The 23,233-nt window shown below is 42.0% G+C and overlaps 2 protein-coding genes across 16 annotated transcripts in view; one reads left to right on the top strand and one right to left on the bottom strand.

Annotated features, from left to right (window-relative positions):
* GRIP1 (glutamate receptor interacting protein 1) overlaps positions 1 to 8,608 on the top strand; it is a 660,303-nt gene extending 651,695 nt beyond the window's left edge. For all 7 annotated transcript variants that reach the window (XM_078076240.1, XM_078076238.1, XM_078076241.1 and 4 more), the window contains 2 exons: positions 4,767 to 4,913; positions 6,829 to 8,608. In XM_078076240.1, the coding sequence (XP_077932366.1) occupies positions 4,767 to 4,913; positions 6,829 to 7,056 (375 nt within the window). In that variant the 3' untranslated portion in view covers positions 7,057 to 8,608. The remainder of the gene's footprint in view (positions 1 to 4,766; positions 4,914 to 6,828) is intronic.
* The window catches only part of HELB (DNA helicase B), a 40,555-nt gene continuing 25,733 nt past the window's right edge, over positions 8,412 to 23,233 (bottom strand). For 4 of the 9 annotated variants that reach the window (XM_036094716.2, XM_078076249.1, XM_078076246.1 and 1 more), the window contains exons 12-13: positions 16,708 to 17,202; positions 12,155 to 13,494 (exon numbers count right to left, since the gene is read on the bottom strand). In XM_036094716.2, the coding sequence (XP_035950609.2) occupies positions 13,390 to 13,494; positions 16,708 to 17,202 (600 nt within the window). In that variant the 3' untranslated portion in view covers positions 12,155 to 13,389. Of the gene's footprint in view, positions 8,879 to 12,154; positions 13,495 to 16,707; positions 17,203 to 23,233 lie in introns of those variants that run through there. The other 5 variants (XM_078076245.1, XM_078076244.1, XM_078076248.1 and 2 more) reach the window with 5 other exon arrangements.

The raw sequence follows: 23,233 nt of genomic DNA, 5'->3' as shown, positions 1-23,233 counted from the left end.
GGGTGACATCCCCGCCCCAGGTGGGCTCCTTGTCACATGGTGAGAACACGACTAGAAACAAAGATGCAAAGGAGGCAGGAGGACAAGAAATCCCACAGAGAAGGCGCAAAGCCAAAGAGGGGCACAGAAGCAGCGACCTTGAGCACAGAGACTTCATCTACTAGTAACGAGCGCCCCCAAATGGCAGGCTATCACCAATCCCGTTAGCTATTTGCTTCCTCCTCCTCCTCCTCCTCCTCCTCCCTCCGTCTCCAATTTGGCCTTCCCTCCCCATTCCTCTCTTCCTTCCTTTGAGAAAGGAGCATGAGGATGGGAGGAAAGGGACTAGAATATAACCAAAAATGTTTCCTCCAATGAAGGGACCTTGGAGGAGTGGCTGCTTCCAGCTTGGAAGCAGAAAATATTCATGATGAGTCATGATACCTTGAGCCAGAAAGCAAAGAAGCTGTCAAAACAAATGAGTCCTATCAAAAGGACACAGAGGTTAACATGAAAGACCCCCCCCATGACCAAAGATGAGAAAATTTGAGCACCCAAAAGAATAATGATGAAATTACTTGAAATACAACATCTGTATGTAAACCCACGTGTTCATAGTGATACTTTACTTTACAAAAGTCATCCCCCCCACACAAAAAAAATGTCTTTGGGACGCCATTAGAAGTGTCTAGTGCACTAAAGCCCTGTACTAAAAACGAAGGGAAAGAATTAGCCTTCGTTCTGCCTTTCTGGCAGATCAACGTGCACATCAAAGTAACCAAACAGCACTGTTTGAAGAAAGGAGAGTTCTTCTTTACGAAAGTATTCTAGCTAACAAATGTGGAAGATATTATAGGATTAGAAAAAGACTATCACTCTGCAGCCCCTAATGAAATTATTCAGACAGTGGTCATCAATGGTCAAAAACATTTAGATAAGAGGTTGATGGGGAACCTTACAATGAAGGCATTAAGCTGTCCTCCCCTGGACCCACCCAGAGTGGGACAACTAGACACTGAGTGATGTGATGTCGTAGGAAGCACCCTGCAGCACCTGTGATCCATTCACACCCCTCCCCACAAAGCTGACCCTGACTCCAGGCAAGGACCTCGGGTAACTTCCATGTAGAGGGATGCGAGGACTAGACGAACGCAGTGCGGGACAAATACGGTTCCCGCAATAAGGCAGGAGCATGGGGCCATGCTCTAGACAAGAAGACAAGTAGAAACCCCACACTCACATGTCAACCTTGTTGGGATCCTGATCTGAAAAAACCAACTCTAAAACCCACTTTTGAGACAATCAGGGACATTTTGTTATGGACTAGGTATTGGAGGATATCAGGGAATCAGGGTGAATTTGTGAATGAATTCATGACTTTGATATGTAAAAAGAGTGATCTTTCTTTTTTAGAGATTCATCCTGAGGTATGTAGGAGTAAATTACTTAAGGACTGGCATTTGCCTTAAAATAATCCCCCAAAGGAGAAGAAAGAAGGGGACAGAGCCTGTGGGGCAAGCTCTTAATGGTTGTTGGATCTGGGTGATGAGCATATGGGGATTCATTGTTTGTTCTAGCCTCTCTACTCTTGAATACGTTTGAATTTTTTCATTAAAAAATAGCTTTCTCCTAACTAAACTTGTGGTAATGATTTTGCAGTATATATATATATATGTCAAGTCATGATGCAGTCTACCTTAAGCTTACACAGAGCTGTATGTCAATTATATCTCAACAAAAGTGGAAATTTAAAAAAAAATTTTTAATTAGCTCTCTCCAATAACCACCCGTCTCACCTTAGGAAAGGGGCAGGACTCTTCCTGTCCTATGGCCTGAGGCCAAATCATAGTTATAGAGAGACCTCAAAATTCTTCTCTGTAATGAGTGCTCATTAAGCAACCACCTGCTAGGTAAAGAGAAAGTGTGCCGTGGGAATATCTGAGCTCCACAGTCACTACCACTTGGGTTTGAACCACTTTGAAACTTCTCCGTGGACAAGTTTCTAACCCTCCATGAGCTTTCATATCCCTGTCTGTATGATCTGCTCCACAGACTTGATAGAGTCAGTAACATCCTGTTGCTTTTTAATCTACTCCCTCAAGACCCACAGGCTTTAATCACCTATTGGCAAGAAGTCCAGTATTTCCTGCTGGAGGACCCTCCTTCCCACCTCCCTCCCTGTCCAAGAATGGAGCTTCCTCAGCCCTTAGGCAGAGCCAGCCTGGCGGCGACGTCGCAGGTTATCTCACCTCTGATGGCCACACGGTGGCGCCATTGGAGCTTCGTGTGCCCCGGGCCCCAGCCATCTCCAGCCACCCTGCAGCTGCACCTTGCAAATTCCCAGCAGAGCCCTGGGGCGCGACAGGATGGGGCACAGCTTGAATTAAATCCCTCTTAGTTCTCGCTCACAGCGCATCTTGGCCAGTTCTGACTGGAAACAAACTGAGGGTTGCTGGAGGGGAGGTGGGGAGGGGGATGGGGTAACTGGGTGACGGGCATTAAGGAGGGCACGTGATGTAATGAGCACTGGGTGTTGTATGCAACTGATGAATCACTAAACTCCACCTCTGAAACTAATTTAAAAAAAAATCAGCTCTGTCAAATAAAAAAAAAAACCTAGTCATTTCATTATTCGACAAATACTAACCCTACTATGTGGCAGACACCGTTTTAGGGGTTCAGGATATCAGTGAACTAAACAAAGATTCTTTCCCCACCTCAAGGAGCTTGGGAGCTGGGTGCATCTTCCATCTACTCTCTAAGGCCATCTGAGCCTAGATCACCAATAAAGACTCCTCCTCACCTCCTGAGGAGTTTTGGTCTGGAAGGAACTCTCTCACTCATGCAGTTTAACCTACTTCTCTCCCCGTGCATTATCAGGGTGCATGTGGGATGGGGGGCTGGGTTTTACTAAGCGACACACGCACATGCAGACCCACCCGCGCGCACACACATTCACATACACACAATGACGGAATGAGCCTGCAAAGAGTATCATCCCATTAAACATTAATTCCCTCGATTCTTTTCAGAGCATGTAATAGCCCCCTTGTATGCAGAAGACCACATGGAGCAATTGCACCGTGCACAGGGATCCCCAGGGATCTGCAGGTGCCAAGTCAATCAGTCTGGGCAAGGTCTGAGATTCGACATTTTAACATGTTCCTGAGAAATGGTGATGCTTCTGGTCAGGACCTCACTTTAACTGGCAAGGCACATTTTTCTTCCTCTTAAAAAGCAAAGTTGCAACAAAATTCTGGCCCCTTTCCTTCTAGGGCACTTGTAAGAAAGAGGCAGGTAGCGGTAGAATATTTATATATCTTACTTCATAGGATCTAGGGTGCCATGGATTATGAAACACACCTGATTTCAGAGATTTTGAAATATGAAAAAATAAAGCATATCTTACAACCTATGAAATAAGGCATTTTGAGTGGCAGTAGTATATAATGGTTGTTTAGTGTATGGAATCAGACAGACAGGGCCCCACTATTCATTACCTTTGTGACCTTGGGCAAATGACTTAACCTCTATAAAATTGAATTTCCTCACCTTTCATATGGCAATAACCATGAGGGCTGCCTGGTGAATAGTATAGACTCGGCCAGCTTGATATTTTAACTCTCAGCCTAGTAAAATAAAAAACCACAAACACCACTTTTTTGTAGTTCCTTCAATATTCCCTCTTTCTCTGAAATAAAATAACTGGGTATAAAAAATAGACCTGTTTTATCTTGACCTTTTGCCCTCTAGCCCTGAAGTCTTTACTATTTTACAAGAACATATTCATGTATTTGTGTGAAAATAAAATCTTTTTTAAAAACAATTAGTGTAAAACAATATATTAGCCCAGATCAGTGCTTGAAGAGTGCATCAGCTTATACAGAGGGCATCGGGCAAAACTTAGTGATTGTCAGTGACCAGCTTAAAACATTAAACGAGCACCAAGTGCTGAGTATGCCACCTGGCCGGGGCCAGGACAGCGGGTGCTCAGTAAATGTTACACATAAATGTGTTTGCCTCTGGAAGGCAGCCTTTTCTTGCGCGCTTACTGCTGTTCCCCAGCACCCAGAACCATGCTCAGGACAGGGTCGGGACTCGGTACACAGTTGGTGAATGTATGCATGATTGGCTGAATGTCTGAACCTCAGACTAACTCTTGCAGGTGGTCAGATTGGAGGCATGAGGTTCGGGGGAAGCTTTGCCTGGCGGGTGGCCGTAGGTGCGGAGGGAACCAGTGAGGCCCGTAGCCGAGAAGGGTGAAGAAGGACTTGAGTTGCTAAACCAAAGCCTGGTTGCTATTCACGCTGGACCCCAGAGCAAGGTGTTGGTTACAAGAACACTTTCAGGTTTTTTAACTCCATTTGCTGTCAGTACTAACATTCTGATCTGGATACCATAGCAAATAAAATGATGGACTCCAGGCTGGCCGTTGCTCAGAGGAAGATGATATGCTGAGCACTGTACCCAGTGCAGCATCAGGCACGGTGGGCAGGAAGGAAAGGCCTTTGGCTTCGTCCTGATACCCAGCAGGTGCAACGGGCTGCCTCCCTTCTCTAGCAGTTGGCCTTCTCCTTCCTTTTCAGTTCTGGGCAGGACTTTACGAATTCCAAGGCTGTTTTCAGAGAAGGGGAAAAAGCTGCAGGAGCGTGGGGAGCTGCCTAATATATTACAAATCTATTATGTTACTGAGTAAATAAATTTGAAAAGATTGTTGGACAAGAAGTTTCACACACAAAAGTCCGCAGCCAAGCTGAATGCGTCCTTCACATTCTCTCACTTTCCAGGTGACCTTGTACAAGAGCTCTGATATGGAGGACTTTGGGTTCAGTGTAGCAGATGGCTTGCTGGAGAAAGGAGTGTATGTTAAAAATATTCGCCCAGCTGGGCCAGGAGATCTCGGTGGCTTAAAGCCCTATGATAGACTCTTACAGGTAAGACCGCAGGTGACGTTTTGATTAATTTCACTTCTCAATGTCTTCCTCGATCAATGCCTACCCATCTTTCTTTGCCTCAAGACGAGATTAGGGGCCCCTCCTATATGGGATAGAAACTTTTTCCTTGGGTAGAATTTACCAGTTATTGGAATTGTCTGGTTCCCTGTATATATTCCCCAACAGATTATAAACGTCTGGAGAACAGTGCTGGCACCTTATGCTCCCATTGCCCCTAATACAGTACTTGATATCTCGGTATCTCACACAATTGTCTGAAAGCGAAAAGCCAAACCTTGTTTAGCGAAGGGAATGCGATCGTGGTCAGGAATAGTTTCAGTGAGCCCAGCCAATTCCTGATTTTACATACAGTTTTTAGGAATAGCATTTTGTAGGAAAAAGAGAGGGTTGACATCAGTCTTGAGAGTGTGTTTAGCTGGAATGAGTCTGGCACCAAGGAGCTGACGGTCAGAGCATGAGGCTGTACGTGAGGTGACACGCCTTCACCAAGGCACGTTCTCATTGATCAGTTAGGTAGTTTTAAAACAAATTCTGGTGATCATTTTTACTATGGCAGCAGAACAGTTGGTCTTGGCACTATGGGATGCTTTCACTTTTCGTAGAGAGTCTAATATTTGCTGAATTAATAACTATGGTTACTTAACCTTTATGTGGCTCTTCCTCATCTCTAAATTGGGGCTGTGCTGTCCCTGCTTCCATAGATGTTGAGGCTATAAAAAGTAGACTGGATTCAGACTGGGAGGGCCTTGAATGCCATGAGAAAGCTCTTGGACTTTACTCTCAGGTATATCAATTTCTTAAGCAGAATAATGACATCATTTGTAATTTAGAGAGACAATAGAATAATACTATAGGTGGATTGGAGTAAAATGGGAAAGAGGGAGACGCCAGGGAAGGAGACCAGATGTCTGTGTCAGACCTGAGTCCTTTTTCCTTCAGTGCCTCCTGGCAGAGCAGTCTGGGAGGCAAGGGCCGTTTGGATCCATTGCTCAGATGTTGGAGCCAGATTTAGGAGATTTAGGACACTGAAAGGCATGCGTTTGGATAAAGCTACCTATGGTGCGCTTATAGTGAGAAAGAGAACCAAGGCTAGGATCCTGAGAGAAACAGATTTAAAGGACAGGAAGAGATAAAGGCAGGAAAGAACTGAAAGCGAATTAAAATGGTAAGAGGATCAAAACAAAGTGGTGTCATAAAGAGCCAAGGAAGGAGAGTTTTCAGGATGATGAGTGGGTGTCAAGTGCGGCCAGGGCTAAAGACCAAAGTGGACGAGACCTGGAGACACCATTCCTGTATTGGACATTTGGGGTCAATTGTACCATGTGTCAGGTTCCAGATGTGAGAAGATTGAGAATGAAAGGCAAAGAGTGGAAGCAGCTTGTAGAGGGGTTAAAAACCCTCGTTGGTGAAGAATAAGGAGAAATGAATGAAGATGAGCACATGTATAAGCTGAGGAGGTGGATGGGCTCACTTCTGAGAGGTAGTTCAACACCATGGTCAAGAGCACAGCTTCGGAGTCAGCCAGACTGCCGGGGATCACTTCCTAGCTGGGCCACTCGGTTCTGAGGCAAATCTCTTCACCACTCTGTGCCTCACTTACCTCATCTGGAAATTAGCGATGACGTTCAGTTGTTGGAGCACCTGCCATGAGCGAGGCAGTCTGCCCAGCCTGGGGATGTTGGGATGTGTCCCTGTTCCCTGCTCTCAAGGACTTTATGGTTTAGTAGCAAAGAGTAAGTCAGCCAACGGCCGCCTCCTGGTCAGAGAAGAGAGAGACCGCTCAGCGTAAGGCTGCTCGTTTAGGCACCTTCAGGACACCTGTTACACCGGAAGTGTTAGTCTGGGTGTTGAGAATTAGAACAGTAATTCAAAATGGCTCTTCTTGATTTTTCAGGTTAATCATGTCCGAACGAGAGACTTTGACTGCTGCCTTGTTGTGCCCCTCATAGCAGAATCTGGTAATAAGCTGGACTTGGTTATTAGTAGAAACCCACTGGCTTCACAGAAGTCTATAGAACAGACTCTACCAGGAGGAGAATGGAGTGAACAGAACAGTGCTTTTTTCCAACAGCCTAGTCATGGCGGTAATTTGGAGATACGAGAACCCACTAACACATTATAGCAATGCTTTTTATAAAGCAGGACAAAAGACAATATCTACATGGTGCTAAAAAATCCCTTTAAGATTTCTGTGGCATTTAAAGCACAGATACCACGTGGCATTAACTGCAAGCACAGGGGTCTTTTAAATCTCTCTCATGGCTCATGTTCACTTCCCCTTTCAGGCTGAAGAGGTTTCTTTCTTGGTGACACTATGGTATATGGCTGGCCATTCGCTGCCGGGCCCAATGGTAGAGAATAAGAAAAATATATAGGCCGCCCCTTTCCCCCAATTAACATCAGAGGAAATTTTTTACAAGTGCATCTTCCAATCACTTTTTAAAAAGAGAGATGTCTGTTTGAAAATATTCTCTATGACAATTTCCTTAATTCACTTTGAAATCAGTTTCTTACTATGAAGTCGTCAGCGTTAAGAACTTGACCAACAAGGCTTGTCACAAAGCTGGCTCTCCTAGGGGAAATGGGAGTTTGAGACGTGGCTGGGACTGCTGCCATGGGAGGGGTCCAGGTGTAACATTAAGTTCTCTTAAAACGTTTCAGCGATGATGCACGTAGGAGACCATAATAGGTGGTGGTAAATGTTTTGCCCCGATATAGGAATGATTTTAACTAAGATGTATGCTATTCCCTATGCAACAAATTAACAAACAGGATATGTCTTGTGACCTGTTTTTTTTTTTTAAGGACACACTTTTAATAGCTGCAAATCTCTGATAATGAATTAGAGTGCTTAGTAACACTGAGGATTAGTTATTTTTAAAATTCAAGACTGAGAATTTAAGAGAGAATGAAAAGTCTATTAAAATGAGGTTTATCTTAATGATAGGCAAATCAAACTCATCTTGCTTGCCATGTTTTGAAAACTGGTTATAGAGGGGTGTACAGCACGTGTACCTTAAGATGACACTGGACTATCTTTTGTTCTGAGCCATGCTACTTTACTGAAATTGTAAATACATTTTTCACAAAATGCATTGCCAATTATTACCATCCCTCAAAGCAATAAACTGTGACAGTTGCTTCTAAGATGTTTGTCAGCAACTGTTCTCATTTGTTCAGATCTTTTGAATAGTTACGCTAATAACTGTTATTTGGTGAATATTTAAAAAAAATAGATCTGTATATTGATTGTAGAATCTCCATATTGAAATGATTATTTTCCAAACACTTTCATTTTGGTCAATGGATTCCAACAACTGCTTAGGTAAAGCATTTGAACACTGTGTCCTTTGTTTAAGGAAAAAGCTCACCTTTCTTTTTGTGCAGAGAAATATATTATTTCAATCATATTTCACAACCCGCCAGGGCAAGAGAGTATAAAGCAGAATCATGTTAAAAGAAAAAAAAGATCATGAGTCACTTAAATATGTATTTTTATTTGTAACAAACAAGTATTAAGCTGTAAAGTATTTTTGTACAAATTTAATACTTTAATAGCATGGTATTTATCGTCTATGTATGGTTTTGGGGAATTCAAAATTGTTGCAAATATTTGTATGGAAAAAAAAAACCCCTACCAAATGGAATAAACAGTGATTTTAAAAAGCCAAAAATTATGATATGCAATTTTTCTGGTACTTTGATTATATTTTAGTATTCTAGATGAGTCCTACACAATGCTTTTTGTTATAGAATTTTCTAAAGAGGAAAGGTTTTGCCATAAACTTGAAAAGCAGAATGGAAGAATGGGAAGAACATGGGTTTTAAAATCAGATCTGGTTTTGAATTCCAGCTCTGGTACTCACTGGTGGTATAAAATTGAGTTACTGTGAGTCAGTCTCCCCACCTGTGGTACCGAAGGTCATATCTGCACTCTGGGACTGCTGTAAGGACAAAATGTAAAAGACATGTTTAAGTCCTAAAACAGTCTGCAGACAGAAATACTCCCAGACTAATTATACATTTATTTTAGGTAACAAAGATAGATTTTAACTCAAGGATCATAATAATATCTGCCCTCAGAGAACATCATATGTATTCTATGAAATACATTTATATAAACTATTTAAAATGCGCAAATTTTAATGTGTGCTATCTTTAAAAAAAAAAGAAACAACTATGCTGTAGTCCCAACATTTTCATTTTTGCAGACTATCTTGCAGGCCTCATAAATTTTCAGGAACAAGGCAAGGGTGTCCATTCTCACCACTTCTATTTAACAATTTATTAAAGGTTCTAGCCAGAGCCTTAAGACAAGAAAATTAAGTAAAAGCCATCCAGATTGGAAAGAAGTAAAATTATATTTGCAGATGACATAACCTCATATATAGAAAATCCCAAGGAATCCACTAAAAACCTATTAAAACTAATAAATGAGTTTAGCAAGATTGAAAGATACAAGATCAATTGTATTTCTATCCAGTAGCAATGAACAAACCAAAAATAAGAAAAAAAAAATTCCATTGACATTAGGATCAAAAATAAAATACCCAGGAGTAAATTTAAAAAATGCAAAACAGGGGCACCTGGGTGGCTCAGTAGGTTAAGCATCTGCCTTCAGCTCAGGTCATGATCTCAAGGTCCTGGGGTTGAACCACACATCAGGCTCTCTGCTCAGTGGGGAGTCTGCCTCTCCCTCTCCCTCTGATCCTCCTCCCTGCCTGTGCTCTCTCTGTCTCAAATAAATAAATAAAATATTTTTTAAAAATTAAAAAAAATAAAAATTAAAAATGCAAAACAAAGCACCGTTGAAAGAAATGAGAGAAGACATAAATAGACATCCCACGTTCATGGATCAGAAGCCTTAATATTAAGATGGTAATACTCCCCAGATATATAGATTCAATACAATTACCCTTCAAAATCCCAACTGGCTATTTTGCAGAAACGGACAAGCTGATCCTAAAATTCATATGAAAGTGCAAGGGACTCAGAATAGTCCAAAAATCTTGAAAGAGGACAAATTGGAGGGCTCACTTTTCTTGATTTCAAAAAAAAGCTAACAAAGGGCATGGTGCTGGCATAACAATAGATGTAAACATTAATGGAATAGAATTGGGAACTCAGAATCCAGAAATAAACCTTCACCATTTATGATCAACTGATTTTTGATAAGGGTGTCAAGACAAGTGAATGAGGAAAGAATAGTTTCTTCAAGAAATGGAGCTGGAACAACTGGATATCCACATGCAGAAGAATGAAGTTGGATCCTTACTTCACCATACACAAAGATTAACTCAAATGAATCAAAGTGCTAAATGTAAGACCTAAAACTATTTAAATTCTTAGAAGAATAGGAGTAAACCTTCATGACTTTGGATAGGCAGTAGTTCCTTAGATGTAACACCAAAGCATAAGCAACAACAACAAAAATGAGATACATTGGACATCATCAGAACTGAAAATTTGTGCGTAAAAGGACACCATCAAAAAAAAAAAAAAGTGAAAATAAAATCCACAGAATGGGAATTTATTTTTTTTTGCAAGTAACATTTCTAATAAGGGACCTGTATGTAGAATATATAAAGAACTCTTATATCTCAATAATAAAAATAAAAATAACCCAATTTAAAAATAGGTAAAAGATTTGAATAGACATTTCTCCAAAGAGGTCATACAAAGGACCAATAAGCACATGAAAAGATAATTAACATCATTAGCCATAAGGGAAATGCAAGTCAAAACCAGATTGAGGGAGGGCTGCCCGGCTGGCTCAGTCAGTAGAATGTGATTCTTGATCTTGGGGCTGTGAGTTTGAGCCCCACATTGGGTGCAGAGATTACTTTTAAAATATAAAATCTTAAAAAAAAAAACAACAACAACCATATGGAAATATCACTTCACACCTACTGAATGGCTATAATCAAAAAAGTCAGATAATAACAAGTGTTAGAGAAAACGTGGAGAAACTGGAACCCTCACATTCCAAGTATAAACAGAAAATGGTGCAGCTGCTTTGGAAAACAATCTGGCAGTTCCTCAAAAGGTTATATAGAGTTACCATATGACCAAACAATTCCACTCCTAGGTATATAATTAAAAGAAATTAAGGGGTGCCTGGGTGGCTCAGTCGGTTAAGCGGCTGCCTTCAGCTCAGGTCATGATCCCTGGGTCCTGGGATTAGGCCCCACGTCTGGCTCCCTGCTCAGTGGAGAGCCTGCTTCTCCCTCTCTCTCTGCCTGCCTCTCTGCCTACTTGTGCTTTCTCTCTCTGTCAAATAAATAAATAAAATCTTAAAAAAGAAATTAAAATATACGTCCACAGAAAAACTTGTACTTGTATACAGATGTTCATAGTAGCATTTTATAAGAGCCAAAAAGTGGAAACAACCCAAATGTCCTTCAGCTGATGAACAGAGAAATTCAGTGTGCTATATCCACATAATACAGTATTATTTGGTAATGAAAGGAGATGAAGGTCTTTTGCCTACACTGCACTAGTGAGAGCAAGATAGGTCAGCAGCAGCTCTGCTGTAGCTACCTGCAAGAATTCAGCCAGGGCTCCTGATTTCTGCCCCATCAGCTCAACCTGACACGGTCTGATCCAAAACTACAGCCTCCAGAGATGCTGCCAGTCTTCCCATCAGTCCACTAAGGATGTAGGCTTCATCAGGTTAGACTGAGTGAGATTCCTTGCACAGATTCTCCAAGACATCTACCCACTAAAAGGAACAATGCTAGCTCTTTGTACATAACATTTTTTTTTTAATTTTTTATTGTTATGTTAATCCCCATACATTACATCATTAGTTTTAGATATAGTGTTCCATGATTCATTGTCTGTGCATAACACCCAGTGCTCCATGCAGAACGTGCCCTCCTCAATACCCATCACCAGGCTAACCCATCCTCCCACCCCCCTCCCCTCTAGAACCCTCAGTTTGTTTTTCAGAGTCCATCGTCTCTCATGGTTCTTCTCCCCCTCCGATTTCCCCCCCTTCATTCTTCCCCTCCTGCTACATTCTTCTTCTTTTTTTTTCTTAACATATATTGCATTATTTGTTTCAGAGGTACAGATCTGAGATTCAACAGTCTTGCACAATTCACAGCGCTTACCAGAGCACATACCCTCCCCAGTGTCCATCACCCAGTCACCTCATCCCTCCCACCCCACCCCCCACTCCAGCAACCCTCAGTTTGTTTCCTGAGATTAAGAATTCCTCATATTGTACATAACATTTTTTAATCTTTAAAAAAGAGAGAGAGAGAGAGAGGTGAAGCACTGATACATAGCACAAGAGAAAGTCTGAAATCATTCTGCTAAGTTAAAGAAGTCAGTCACAAAGGACCACGTAGTGTATGATTCCATTTATATATGAAATGTCTGGAACAGGCAAATCAATGGGGACAAAATAAATCCGTAGTTGCCTGGGGCTGGAGGGGATGAGAGGATCAGAGCCAAGAGGTACAGGGTTTCTTGGAGGGGGTTGGTGATAAAAATGTTCAAAAACCCATTGTGGTGGTACTAGCACAACTCTGTGAATATACTAAAAGCTACTGAGTTGTACACTTGAAATGGGTGAATTGTATGTAAATTATATCTCAGTGAGGCTATTTTTCAAATATTGGAATAACAGGTAAATTTTTTTCTTAACTTTTTCTTTTACCATTTAACAAGAAATAAAACTCTAAAAAAATAAAATAAAATAAAAATCACTGAGAGAAAATAATTTTCCCAAGTGGAGTATCTTCAAAACAACATATTCCTAAAAGAAATGACAATTATGTGACATGATAGAGGTTTTAGCTAATGCAATTAGCTCACCTAGTAATCATAGGGACTATATAAATGTATCAAATCAACACGCAGTACACCTTCAACTTACATAGTGTTATATGTCAATTATATCTCCAATTAAGAAAAAAAAAATGTACTCCCAACTCAGAAGGTAATTTCCAGGAAAACAGTTCCGGGTGAAGTGGGTCCGGCCAGCAGTGACGGAGCGAGCAGCAATGTTGCAAGCTGAACAACTGGCAGAAGACCCAACATCCTGAAATGTGTGTCAATAATACAGGAGGTGTAACTACAGTTTCTCTGGACCATGGCTTCAAACCGTTGGCAAAGAGCACCTACAGTGATCATGGAAGTCAATAAAGGCATTATTGTAAAAATAAAACACTTTCTAAAGTACAGAGTTTAAAAAAACAAAAACAACAACAAATTTTGCCTGCATTTATGTCCAGTGCTACCAGTCCTCCTGAGGACAGATGTTGAAATCGTTATGGTTTTCTCCGATCAAATGAGTTTAAAATATATGCTAACATGAACACCTTAAAATAAAACTCCAGTCACAGACATCCTGTTTTATATCTTGAGAGTTTGAAGCTATGATGTTCATTTTGTGTTGAGTAGGAAAAATGAAAGAGGTAATTACTTTGAGCAATCGGAAACAGAATTAAGTTTCTTGATTATTTGTGGATATGAAAAGTTGCCTGGGGGTTAAACGATTTAGTCTCAAATTCTGAAGTCTGGAAGACACTTGTGGGGAGGATTCTTCCACCTGTAAGGACAACAATAAAAATAAAGTTAGTTTTGTGAAAACACAGTCAGTTTACCCCGTGTACTTCTACTCCCTCTGACTGCTTCTTTGGAAGACATAATACATGCCCCCTTCCCCGCCTTGGAAGAGTTGAGCAGACCCAAGCAGTCAGCTGCCAGCCCCTTGTGGGATCCTGTCCACTGTCGCTCACTGTGGTATCCCAGCACCCAGCTCTGGGACAGGCATGAAGAAGTGACCATTTGCTGAATGAGTATACATATATATAATTTCTAACAGTGTGGCCACTACATAATTTGGCAGCCCAGTTCAAGATTAAAATGCGGGCCCTTTGTTCAAAGGTAAGAATGTCAAGATGCCAAGTGCAGGACATTAAAGCAAGTATGGAGTGGTCGTAAGCACAAAGCCCCGTATGACTGACTGTTCAGGGTGCACATCCATGACGCCAGCCTTAGGTGTGGTAAGATGCAACACCGCAAGGCTAGGATCCCTGGTACTATTAGTGATTCCCAAGCACAAGGCAACGGACCAGTGCGGTCATGAGAAAGTTTCGCCACCACAGGGAAATGAGAAAAATAAGCACAATTCAATTTATCTTTCACAATGCTAAACTTGTTCAATTTAGAGCACCGTAATGGTTAACTTTATGTGTCAACTAGGCTAAGCCATGGTACCCAGATATTTGGTCAAATATTCTAGATGTTTCTGTGAACGTATTTTTAGAAGAGATAAACATTTAAATCAGTAGATGATCAATAAAGCAGATTACCCTCCATAATGCAGGTGGACCTCATTTGATCAACTGAAGGCCTTAACAGAAAAAAAGACTGACCGCCTCCCAGAAAGAGAGAATTCTGCCTGCCTTTGGACCCAAACTGCAATATCAACTCTTTGGGTCTCCAGTCTGCTGGCCCACCCTGCAGATTTTGGACTTGGCAGCCTCCACAAGTATGAGCCAATTCCTTAAATAAATCTAAATAGATAGATGATAGATGATAAATGATAGGTAGGTAGGTAGGTAAACAGATATATAGGGATACACACACAGCCTACTGGTTCTGTTTCACTGGAGAACCCTAATACAAGAACTATCTTTATTTGGGATTTTATGATTACATCCTTCCCAGATTTTTTAAATGACAAAATGTCATTTTCTTTCAAAAAATTCTGGAAATCACTGCTTTATATGATAAATTTTAGAATATTTATACAGATGCTTTTACTTAAAAAAATATTTTTGTTTTTCCCTTTTTGGTTGTGGGACATGAGGCAAAAACAAAACAAAAAAAAGCAAAATCAGGACAACATTTTCTTTTAAAGCTTTTTTTCAAAACCTAAAGCTATTAATCCACAGAAAAGCAAAAGCTTTCATCTAGGTGGGTCTCTGTCATTAGTACCTGCAGTATTTAAATGCTGATTTGGCTCTGATGTACCCATGTGGATATGCAGGAAAGGTAGGGGGACAGCCCTGGTCATTGAATCTGAGCTTTTAGAAATCACACATCTCAACGCACTAGAAAGTCTAGACACAGAAGTCCCTAATTTATCAGGTCGGAGGCTTTGAATTCTTAGTTTCCTCATTTCCAGGGATTTCTTGGATGTCACATACTTCTGGCAAGCCTTGTGAGAAAGCTTATCCTCTTCAGTTAGAGAACTTTGCTCGTACTGGAGCCTTTGGATAGTGACATCAGCCAGCGCTGGACTCATGGTGTCCACAGACCTTCTGCGGTGTTGGTTTGGGCCAGAGCTTCGAAGCTTTGGCGAGCTCAGCAGCGAAGATGGATATCGCTGTCACTGTCTCTTTGTACCACCACAGGAACCATAAGTAGCCCATCCCGTGCTGATGCAAAGAAATAAAAGGCAAGAAACGACTTTCTTTGGAATTTTCTGTTCCAGGCCAAAAGCCTTATTATCCCAGGGTCTTTGTAAGAGGTAACACAGTCAATTTCAGAAAAAGATGTTTTGCTGAGATGGAAATTCCACATCAAAGAGTTGATCTGGAGCACAGAATGAAGCTTAGAATCAGCAAGGATCCTACTACTTCCAAGAAGGGAAAAAAAAAAAAAAAACCAAAAAACAAAACTTTTCTTTCACTATGCCTACTTTTATCACTTTCCTTACAAAACCTGTCCCTCGGCCTCTTTTCCCAATCCTGATTAATGGTACCTGGATTCCCCTGGATGCTCAAGCCAGAAGCCTAAGACTCATGCTCAGGCCTGACCCCCCCATATATAACTGACCATTAAATCCCATGTACCCCCTACCCCTAAGCATCTCTTTTCCAACCCCATCGCTACTACTTGACTTCAGAACCTAATCATTCTGTTCAAGCTACTGAAATCATCTTTTTGCAAGGAGCTCATCCCCTACGGCCTCCGAAACATAATCTACTAAACTCCAAAGTGACCTTCATAAATTTCAATTCACAGAGCTCTTAAAATGCGTCTAGTGTTCTCCATCACATTCAGGAGAATGTCCAATCTCTTTGGAAGAGCCTCTGTGTCTTCCCGACTCTTCCAGGGTCCTCAGCTCGACCTCCACCTGCGTGCTATGCTCCAGCCACAACACTCCATACTTGTGATTGCCTAATCCACCAGGACATCACACACTGCGTTTGCCAGGCACCCTCTTAGAGAACTGCTGTACTGTCTCCACGCCATGTGGGGTCAGAGGCTATATATCTTCTCCCTTTAGAACTCCACTTGGCATTGGCAGGTTCCATTAGCACGTTCTCCTCCGGGTGCCCACCGTGGCCCCTTCTCTCTGTCACAGCCTTGAAAGCCTCAGGACACCGGAACAAGTCTACTTGCCAGCACATAAAGCAATCCTTAAGCTTCTACTGGAACTTCATTTGGAGATCATGGATAATTCACCAGCCGCTCCAGTGGAGAATGGGGATTAAAGTAAGGCTGTGGGCCACCAAAGGGAGGGGAGAGGGATAAGGAAGATTTGCAGAAAGAAGGTGCAGGACGGCCAGTTTCTCCCCGCATGCCCCCTCACGCGCATCAATAGATTGCCGTGGCCTAGAGTGCCGGCCTCAAGCCAAGTGACAGACAGTGCTAGGATCAACCAGGCACTGAGCTGACAGAGGTGAGAAAACACTCGGTTTTACGTGCTCCAGCACAGGGTCACACTACTGAAAAATCCATAGCCCTGCATAAGCACACTGAAGTGAACAATACTTAAAGCTGGAGCGCATGACAACATCACTCCTACCATCCGGATTTTGCTTGGACTTTCCGCACCACTCAGGCCACAGGCTCTTTTGGACCCACGAAGTCCTGATGGATCTTCCTCTGGATCCACTTCATCGGATGAAGGTAATTTCCATCCTTCAGGAAAGGCGAACGTCCTGTCATCAGCCGCAGAGGCCCCGCTTCCAGGGACACCGGCTGTCACATTGGTGGTTGTGACTGGAGGGACTGAGGATGCTGAGGCCTGTGTGCTCAGTCCTCTGCTCTCTCCAGAGCTCCTGGACAGGGAGGCGAAGTCTGCTGGAGACGCACAGCTCGTGGAGAGCTTGTTTTGCAAAAAATGTTTTAAGCGAGTTTTTCTGAGAACACTGTTTCTCATAATTGCGCTCCGGAGGTGAGACTCTTCCGCGATGACATACACTCTGCAGCGGCCCCTGGTCACGGCGGTATAGACGTGCTGCCAGTGCTGACGGCCCGCCTTCCCAACCATGTACACCACCGTCTTCTCCTCAGACCCCTGGGAGGGAATAATGCGGTAAGAAGAGTTAATACGGCATCACGGGTTCATGGCCTCACACAGCCGCAGTCTACCAAGACAGAAAAGAGAGAAGTCCTCAAAGTGCTATCTGGCCAGAATGTTCCCAAATCCACCTTACAGTTGCAGTTTATTCATTACCCAAGAACTCCTATTTCCTAATTATGCGGTCAAGTTCAGGTCTTACAGATGCACAACTGGTGTGTAGAAACCCAACAATAAACTTGAAAGACGGCATGAAGTGCCAAATCTTCCCTAATAAAAGAATTTTCAACAATCAGATGGGCTCTATGTATACATGTGTTATCCCACTGGTACTTATATAGCAAAAAATAGACACCTTCAATATCCAATAATAAGAGAATAGATAAATTTGCTTCTTTGTTTACATTTATATCAAGTATCTGTATATAGACATTTGATATATTATTCTGCAAACATCAAAGATGCTTTGAAATCTAACGTTTTTAAAAACTGGATACTTTCATATAAAGAATGATCACAACTATGTAACACAAAATAAAATTACTCTGATCCAAAAAAGTACATACAAAATGAACATAAATATCTAACAAAACAAGTCACAAAAAAGGAGGAAAAATTCTATCAAAAATTTAACTACGGGCACCTAGGTGGCTCAGTTGGTTGAACATCTGCCTTCAGCTCAGGTCATGATCCCAGAGTCCTGGGATCGAGTCCCGCATTGGGCTCCTTGCTCAGCAGAGGGTCTGCTTCTCCCTCTCCCTCTGCCTGCCACTCTCCCTGCTTGTGCTCTCTCTCTCTGTCAAATAAGTAAATAAAATCTTAAAAGAAAAAAAAACGAGTCTGTCTCTGAAATGGAGGGCTCTATGGATGATTTTTTTCTTCTACTTTTCTGTATTCTCCCATTGTTGAACCATTTATTACTTTCAACATGATAAACAAAGCAAAAGAACAATGAACCTTTGCTTTTTAAGTTTAGCAAGCCAAGAATTATATAGGCAAGAAAAATGCCCAATGTCGCCATGTAATTGTAAGAAAACCACTTCAAGTTTCAGGGCTATTCTTAGTCCCTATATTTTCAGTGCCAACATAAACTAAGAAGTAGTTTGAACCATTATCTCTCCTAATGTCCCCACTTCCCCCCAGACAAAAGAAGAATTGTAGGAAGACGAATGACAAGATGGGGCATGTAGAAAATACAGATCCACAGTTAAAAGCCTCTTTCTCAGCAAGCACTTCTATCTCTCTAGACACAGAGAATTGGAACTAACTCTTCAGATTATAAAAGCGTGACAAACACTTCCTTCAGGTGCTGCTGAGTCTCAGAAATTTACTTAAATGACACTTGATCATTCAAATAAAAAGTACATTTTATAGATATACAGCATATTGGACTTGGACTTCATATTGTGTATTCCTAAGCAGATAAATGCCTAACCCAAACTTAGTTAACTGAGTACCTAATCATTAATGAACACAGAAAAACTTAACAGCTTCATAGTCAGTCTCCCTCATACTCACTTGTGCTGCGACCCACTGTCCTCACAGCATTTACAGTGATACTTGTAAAAAGCAAATCCAATCACATCAGACTCTGCTTAGAGCTGATATACAGCTCCCAAGCTCTCAAAACAAAGTCCTGACTCCTTGTATGGCTCATCTGGTCCTTCAAAGGCCAGCCGTGACCCTGCTGCCTTCCCTCCTCCTTTCCTCTTTCCTTCCCCCGAGCCACGCTCCATCGGACACGAGGAACCTCTCTGGGGTCCTGCCAGGGCGGGCCCACTTCCGGACCAGCAGCCCCCTCCATGCACTCTCCAGCCCCCTGTACTTCCTCTGTCACAGAATGTTCACTGGAATGGAACTGTCCGCCTTCTTAGCTGTATTCCTCACTGGACTGTAAGCTCTTTCTTGTTCACGCTTCTTTATGCAGTGTCTCACTGAATGAATGATGCTAAAAATCAAATGGTCATGCCAAAGGTGTGCTCAGAAAGCAGGATGGGGACACCGAACTTCACCTCAATCACCTGCTAGAAATTATTTGTCCCCTTTTCATACCTTCCTTGAATCGTTAGAACTATCGAACTTCTTAAAGGAGGCAAGTTTTTATATATTTAATTATGTATAAGTCTCTCTTTAATGTGTCCTGAAACTCAACATTTGTAAAAAAAAAAAAAAAAAAATACAAACCATTCATTCCTTTCCTGATTTTATAGACTTAGAATGTGAAAGTCTCTATGGACCTTAAAGTGGGGGGCAAACCACTTTCTCTGCAAAGGGTCAAAATATTTTAGGTTCCGCAGGCCAGATGTTCTCTATCACAACTATTCAGTTCTTCCTTTGCAATGCAAAAGCAGTCATAGCCCATATGTAAATGAACCAGTGCTGCTGTATTCCAGTAAAACTTTATTTACAAAACTGGTAGTGGGCCAGATGTAGATATCATATTGGATACCATCGTCCTAGAAGGTCCTAGGTTACCTGGCCCCCAATCCTACCCTCCCTTATCCCACATTACTTCTCTGACATCTCTTGTCACTCTCCCACGCTGGCCTCCTTGCTGTTCCTGTTCTTCAAATACGACAGGCAGGCTTCCACCAAAGAACCTTGGCCTTGGCTATTCCCTCAACCTAGAATGCTCTTCTCCTAGACCCACACAGTTTACTTCCTTACCTCCTTCAAGTCTTTGCTCAAATGCCACCTTCTCAATGAGGCCTATACTGACTACTATTTAAAAGGACAGCTGCATCTCACATCTAGCCCCACCCCGTTTCCATAGCATTTGTCATCTTCTACCATATCATGTACGGCTGACCCTGGAACAACATGGGTTTAAACTGCATGGGTCCACTTACACATGAATTTTTTTTTTTTCTGATAAATATAGTACAGTACTGCAAATGTATTTTCTCATCTTTATGATTCTCTTAATAACATTTTCTTTTCTGTAGATTACTTTGTTTTAAGATTATGGGGCTCAAACTTACAACCCCGAGACCAAGAGTCACACGCTCTACTGACTGAGCCAGCCAGGTGCCCTACCTTACTTTATTGTTAAGAATACAGTATATAGGAGCAAGATGGCAGAGGAGCAGGAGACCCGGATTTCGTCTGGTCCTAGGAATTCAGCTAGGTAGGGATCAAACCATTCTGAACACCTACGATCTCAACAGGAGATTGAAGAAAAGAATAGCAACAACTCTCTGAACAGAAAAGCGACCACTTTCTGGAAGGTAGGACGTGCAGAGAAGTGAATCCGAGGCGATATTCGGGAGGATAGACGGCAGGGGAGGGGGCCTCTGTCGGCTGCTTCTGGCAAGTGATAGAGCCGCAGAGCACAAAATCAGAACTTTTAGAAGTCAGCTCCACTGAGGGACGTCGCTCCAGTGGCTAAGCGGGGGGTGGAACCCTTGTGGGACAGTGTGGTCTCAGGACCCTCGGGGTCACAGAAAGACCGGGGGTGCCTGAGTGGCAGAGCTCCCAGGTATTGGAGCAGGGAAGCCAGCTGCAGAGATGGAGCCGAGCCTCGGGCTCTCAGCTCGGGGTTGCCATAAACTGTGATCCACGGCACAGTCAGGCCACTGCTCCTCCAGCAGGGACCCAGCAAGTAGCAGATCCGGGGAGACTCCCCTTCCTCCCCCGGGAGGAGCGGCACGGGAGCGCACTGCAGGGATCTGCTGGGTTTGGAGACTCCACACGGGGTCGGGTGCCAGAGATAGAAACGCTCAGTCACAGGCCGGGTGAGCACGGAGTGCGGCCGGAGACCAGGGAGACGGGAGTGATTGACTGCTTTTCTCTGGGGGCTCACTGAGGTGTGGGGCCCTGAGTTCTCGGCTCCTCCAGGGAGGAGATTGGGAGGCTGCCATTCTCACTCTCGGCCTCCAAAGCTGTACTGAAAGCTTGCAGGGAACAAAAGCTCCCGAGAGCAAACCTGAGCAGATTACTTAGCCCGGACCAGCAAGGGCGGGGCAATTCCGCCTCCGGCAAAGACATTTGGGAACCACGGCAACAGGCCCCTCCCCCAGAAGATCAGCAAGAACAGCCAGCCAAGACCAAGTTTACCGATCAATGAGAACGGCAGAACTCCAGCGCTAGGGGAATAATGCACATAGAATCCATGGCTTTTTTACCATGATTCTTTAGTCTTTCAAAGTTAATTTTTTTTTAACTTTTTTTTTTTGAATTTTTCTTTTTCTCTTTTTCAACCAACATCTTATCAATCCCTTTTTTAAAAAACATTTTTATTTTTCATTTTTAGAGTCATATTCTATCCCTTCATAGTAGCTACCCTTATTTTTGGCATATATATATAAGTTGTTCTCTCTTTAAAATTTTGAGATAGTTTCTTCTAACAGATCAAAATATACCCTAAATCTCTAGTGTATGGTTTTGTTCTACTCTCCTGCCTGATCACTTTCTCTCCCTTTTTTTTTTTTAAATCCTCTTCTTTCTTTTTTCAAACAACTTCGTATCAATTCCTTTTATAAAATTTTTTATAATTTTCATCTTTACAGTCATATTCCATCCTTTCATCATATCAACCCTTATTTTTGTACATATATAAGTTTTTCTTTCTTTAAAATTTTGGGAGGCACTTTCTTCTAACAGACCAAAATACACCCAAATCTAGTGTGTGGCACTGATCTATGCACCAGCCTGATCATATTTGATCATATTCTGGTTTTTTTTGTTTTGTTCTGTTTTTGTTTGTTTGTTTGTTTGTTTTCTTTTTTCTTTCTTTCCCTTTCTTTTCACCCGGCTTCAGGTCTTTTCTGATTTGTTTAGAGTATATTTTCTGGGGATGTTGTTACCCTGTTAGCATTTTGTTCTCTCATTAATCTATTCTCCTCTGGACAAAATGACAAGATGGAAAAAATCACCTCAACAAAAAGAACAAGAGGTAGTACTGACTGCTAGGGACCTACTCAATACGGACATTAGTACGATGTCGGATCTAGAGTTCAGAATCATCACTTTAAAGATACTAGCTGGGCTTGAAAAAAAGCATGGAAGTTATTAGAGAAACCCTTTCTGGAGAAATAAAAGAACCAAAATCTAACCAAGTCGAAATCAAAAAGGCTATTAATGAGGTGCAATCAAAAATGGGGGCGCTAACTGCTAGGATAAATGAGGCAGAAGAGAGAATCAGTGATACAGAAGACCAAATGATGGAAAATAAAGAAGCTAAGAAAAAGAGAGATAAACAACTACTGGATCATGAGGGCAGAATTCGAGAGATAAGCGATACCATAAGACGAAACAACATTAGAATAACTGGGATCCCAGAAGAAGAAGAAAGAGAGAGGGGGCAGAAGGTATATTGGAGCAAATTATAGCAGAGAACTTCCCTAATTTGGGGAAGGAAACAGGCATCAAAATCCAGGAAGCACAGAGAACCCCTCTTAAAATCAATAAAAATAGGTCAACACCCCGACATCTAATAGTAAAACTTACGAGTCTCAGAGACAAAGAGAAAATCCTGAAAGCAGCTCGGGAGAAGAGATCTGTAACCTACAATGGTAGAAACATTAGATTGGCAACAGACCTATCCACAGAGACCTGGCAGGCCAGAAAGGACTGGCATGATATATTCAGAGCACTAAATGAGAAAAATATGCAGCCAAGAATACTATATCCAGCTAGGCTGTCATTGAAAATAGAAGGAGAGATAAAAAGCTTCCAGGACAAACAAAAACTAAAGGAATTTGCAAACACGAAACCAGACCTACAAGAAATATTAAAAGGGGTCCTCTAAGCAAAGAGAGAGCCTAAAAGCAACATAGACCAGAAAGGAACACAGACAATATACAGTAACAGTCACAGGCAATACAATGGCACTAAATTCATATCTTTCAATAGTTACCCTGAATGTAAATGGGCTAAATGCCCCAATCAAAAGACACAGGCTATCAGACTGGATTAAAAAACAAGACCCATCGATATGCTCTCTGCAAGAGACTCATTATAGACCCAAAGACACCCCCAGATTGAAAGTGAGGGGGTGGAAAACCATTTACCATGCTAATGGACACAA

This window comes from Halichoerus grypus, chromosome 6, assembly GCF_964656455.1.
Source record: "Halichoerus grypus chromosome 6, mHalGry1.hap1.1, whole genome shotgun sequence".
In the NCBI taxonomy this organism is placed as follows: domain Eukaryota; kingdom Metazoa; phylum Chordata; class Mammalia; order Carnivora; family Phocidae; genus Halichoerus; species Halichoerus grypus.
Note: the sequence above shows the minus strand (reverse complement) of the source record. Positions and strands in the feature narration are given on the sequence as shown.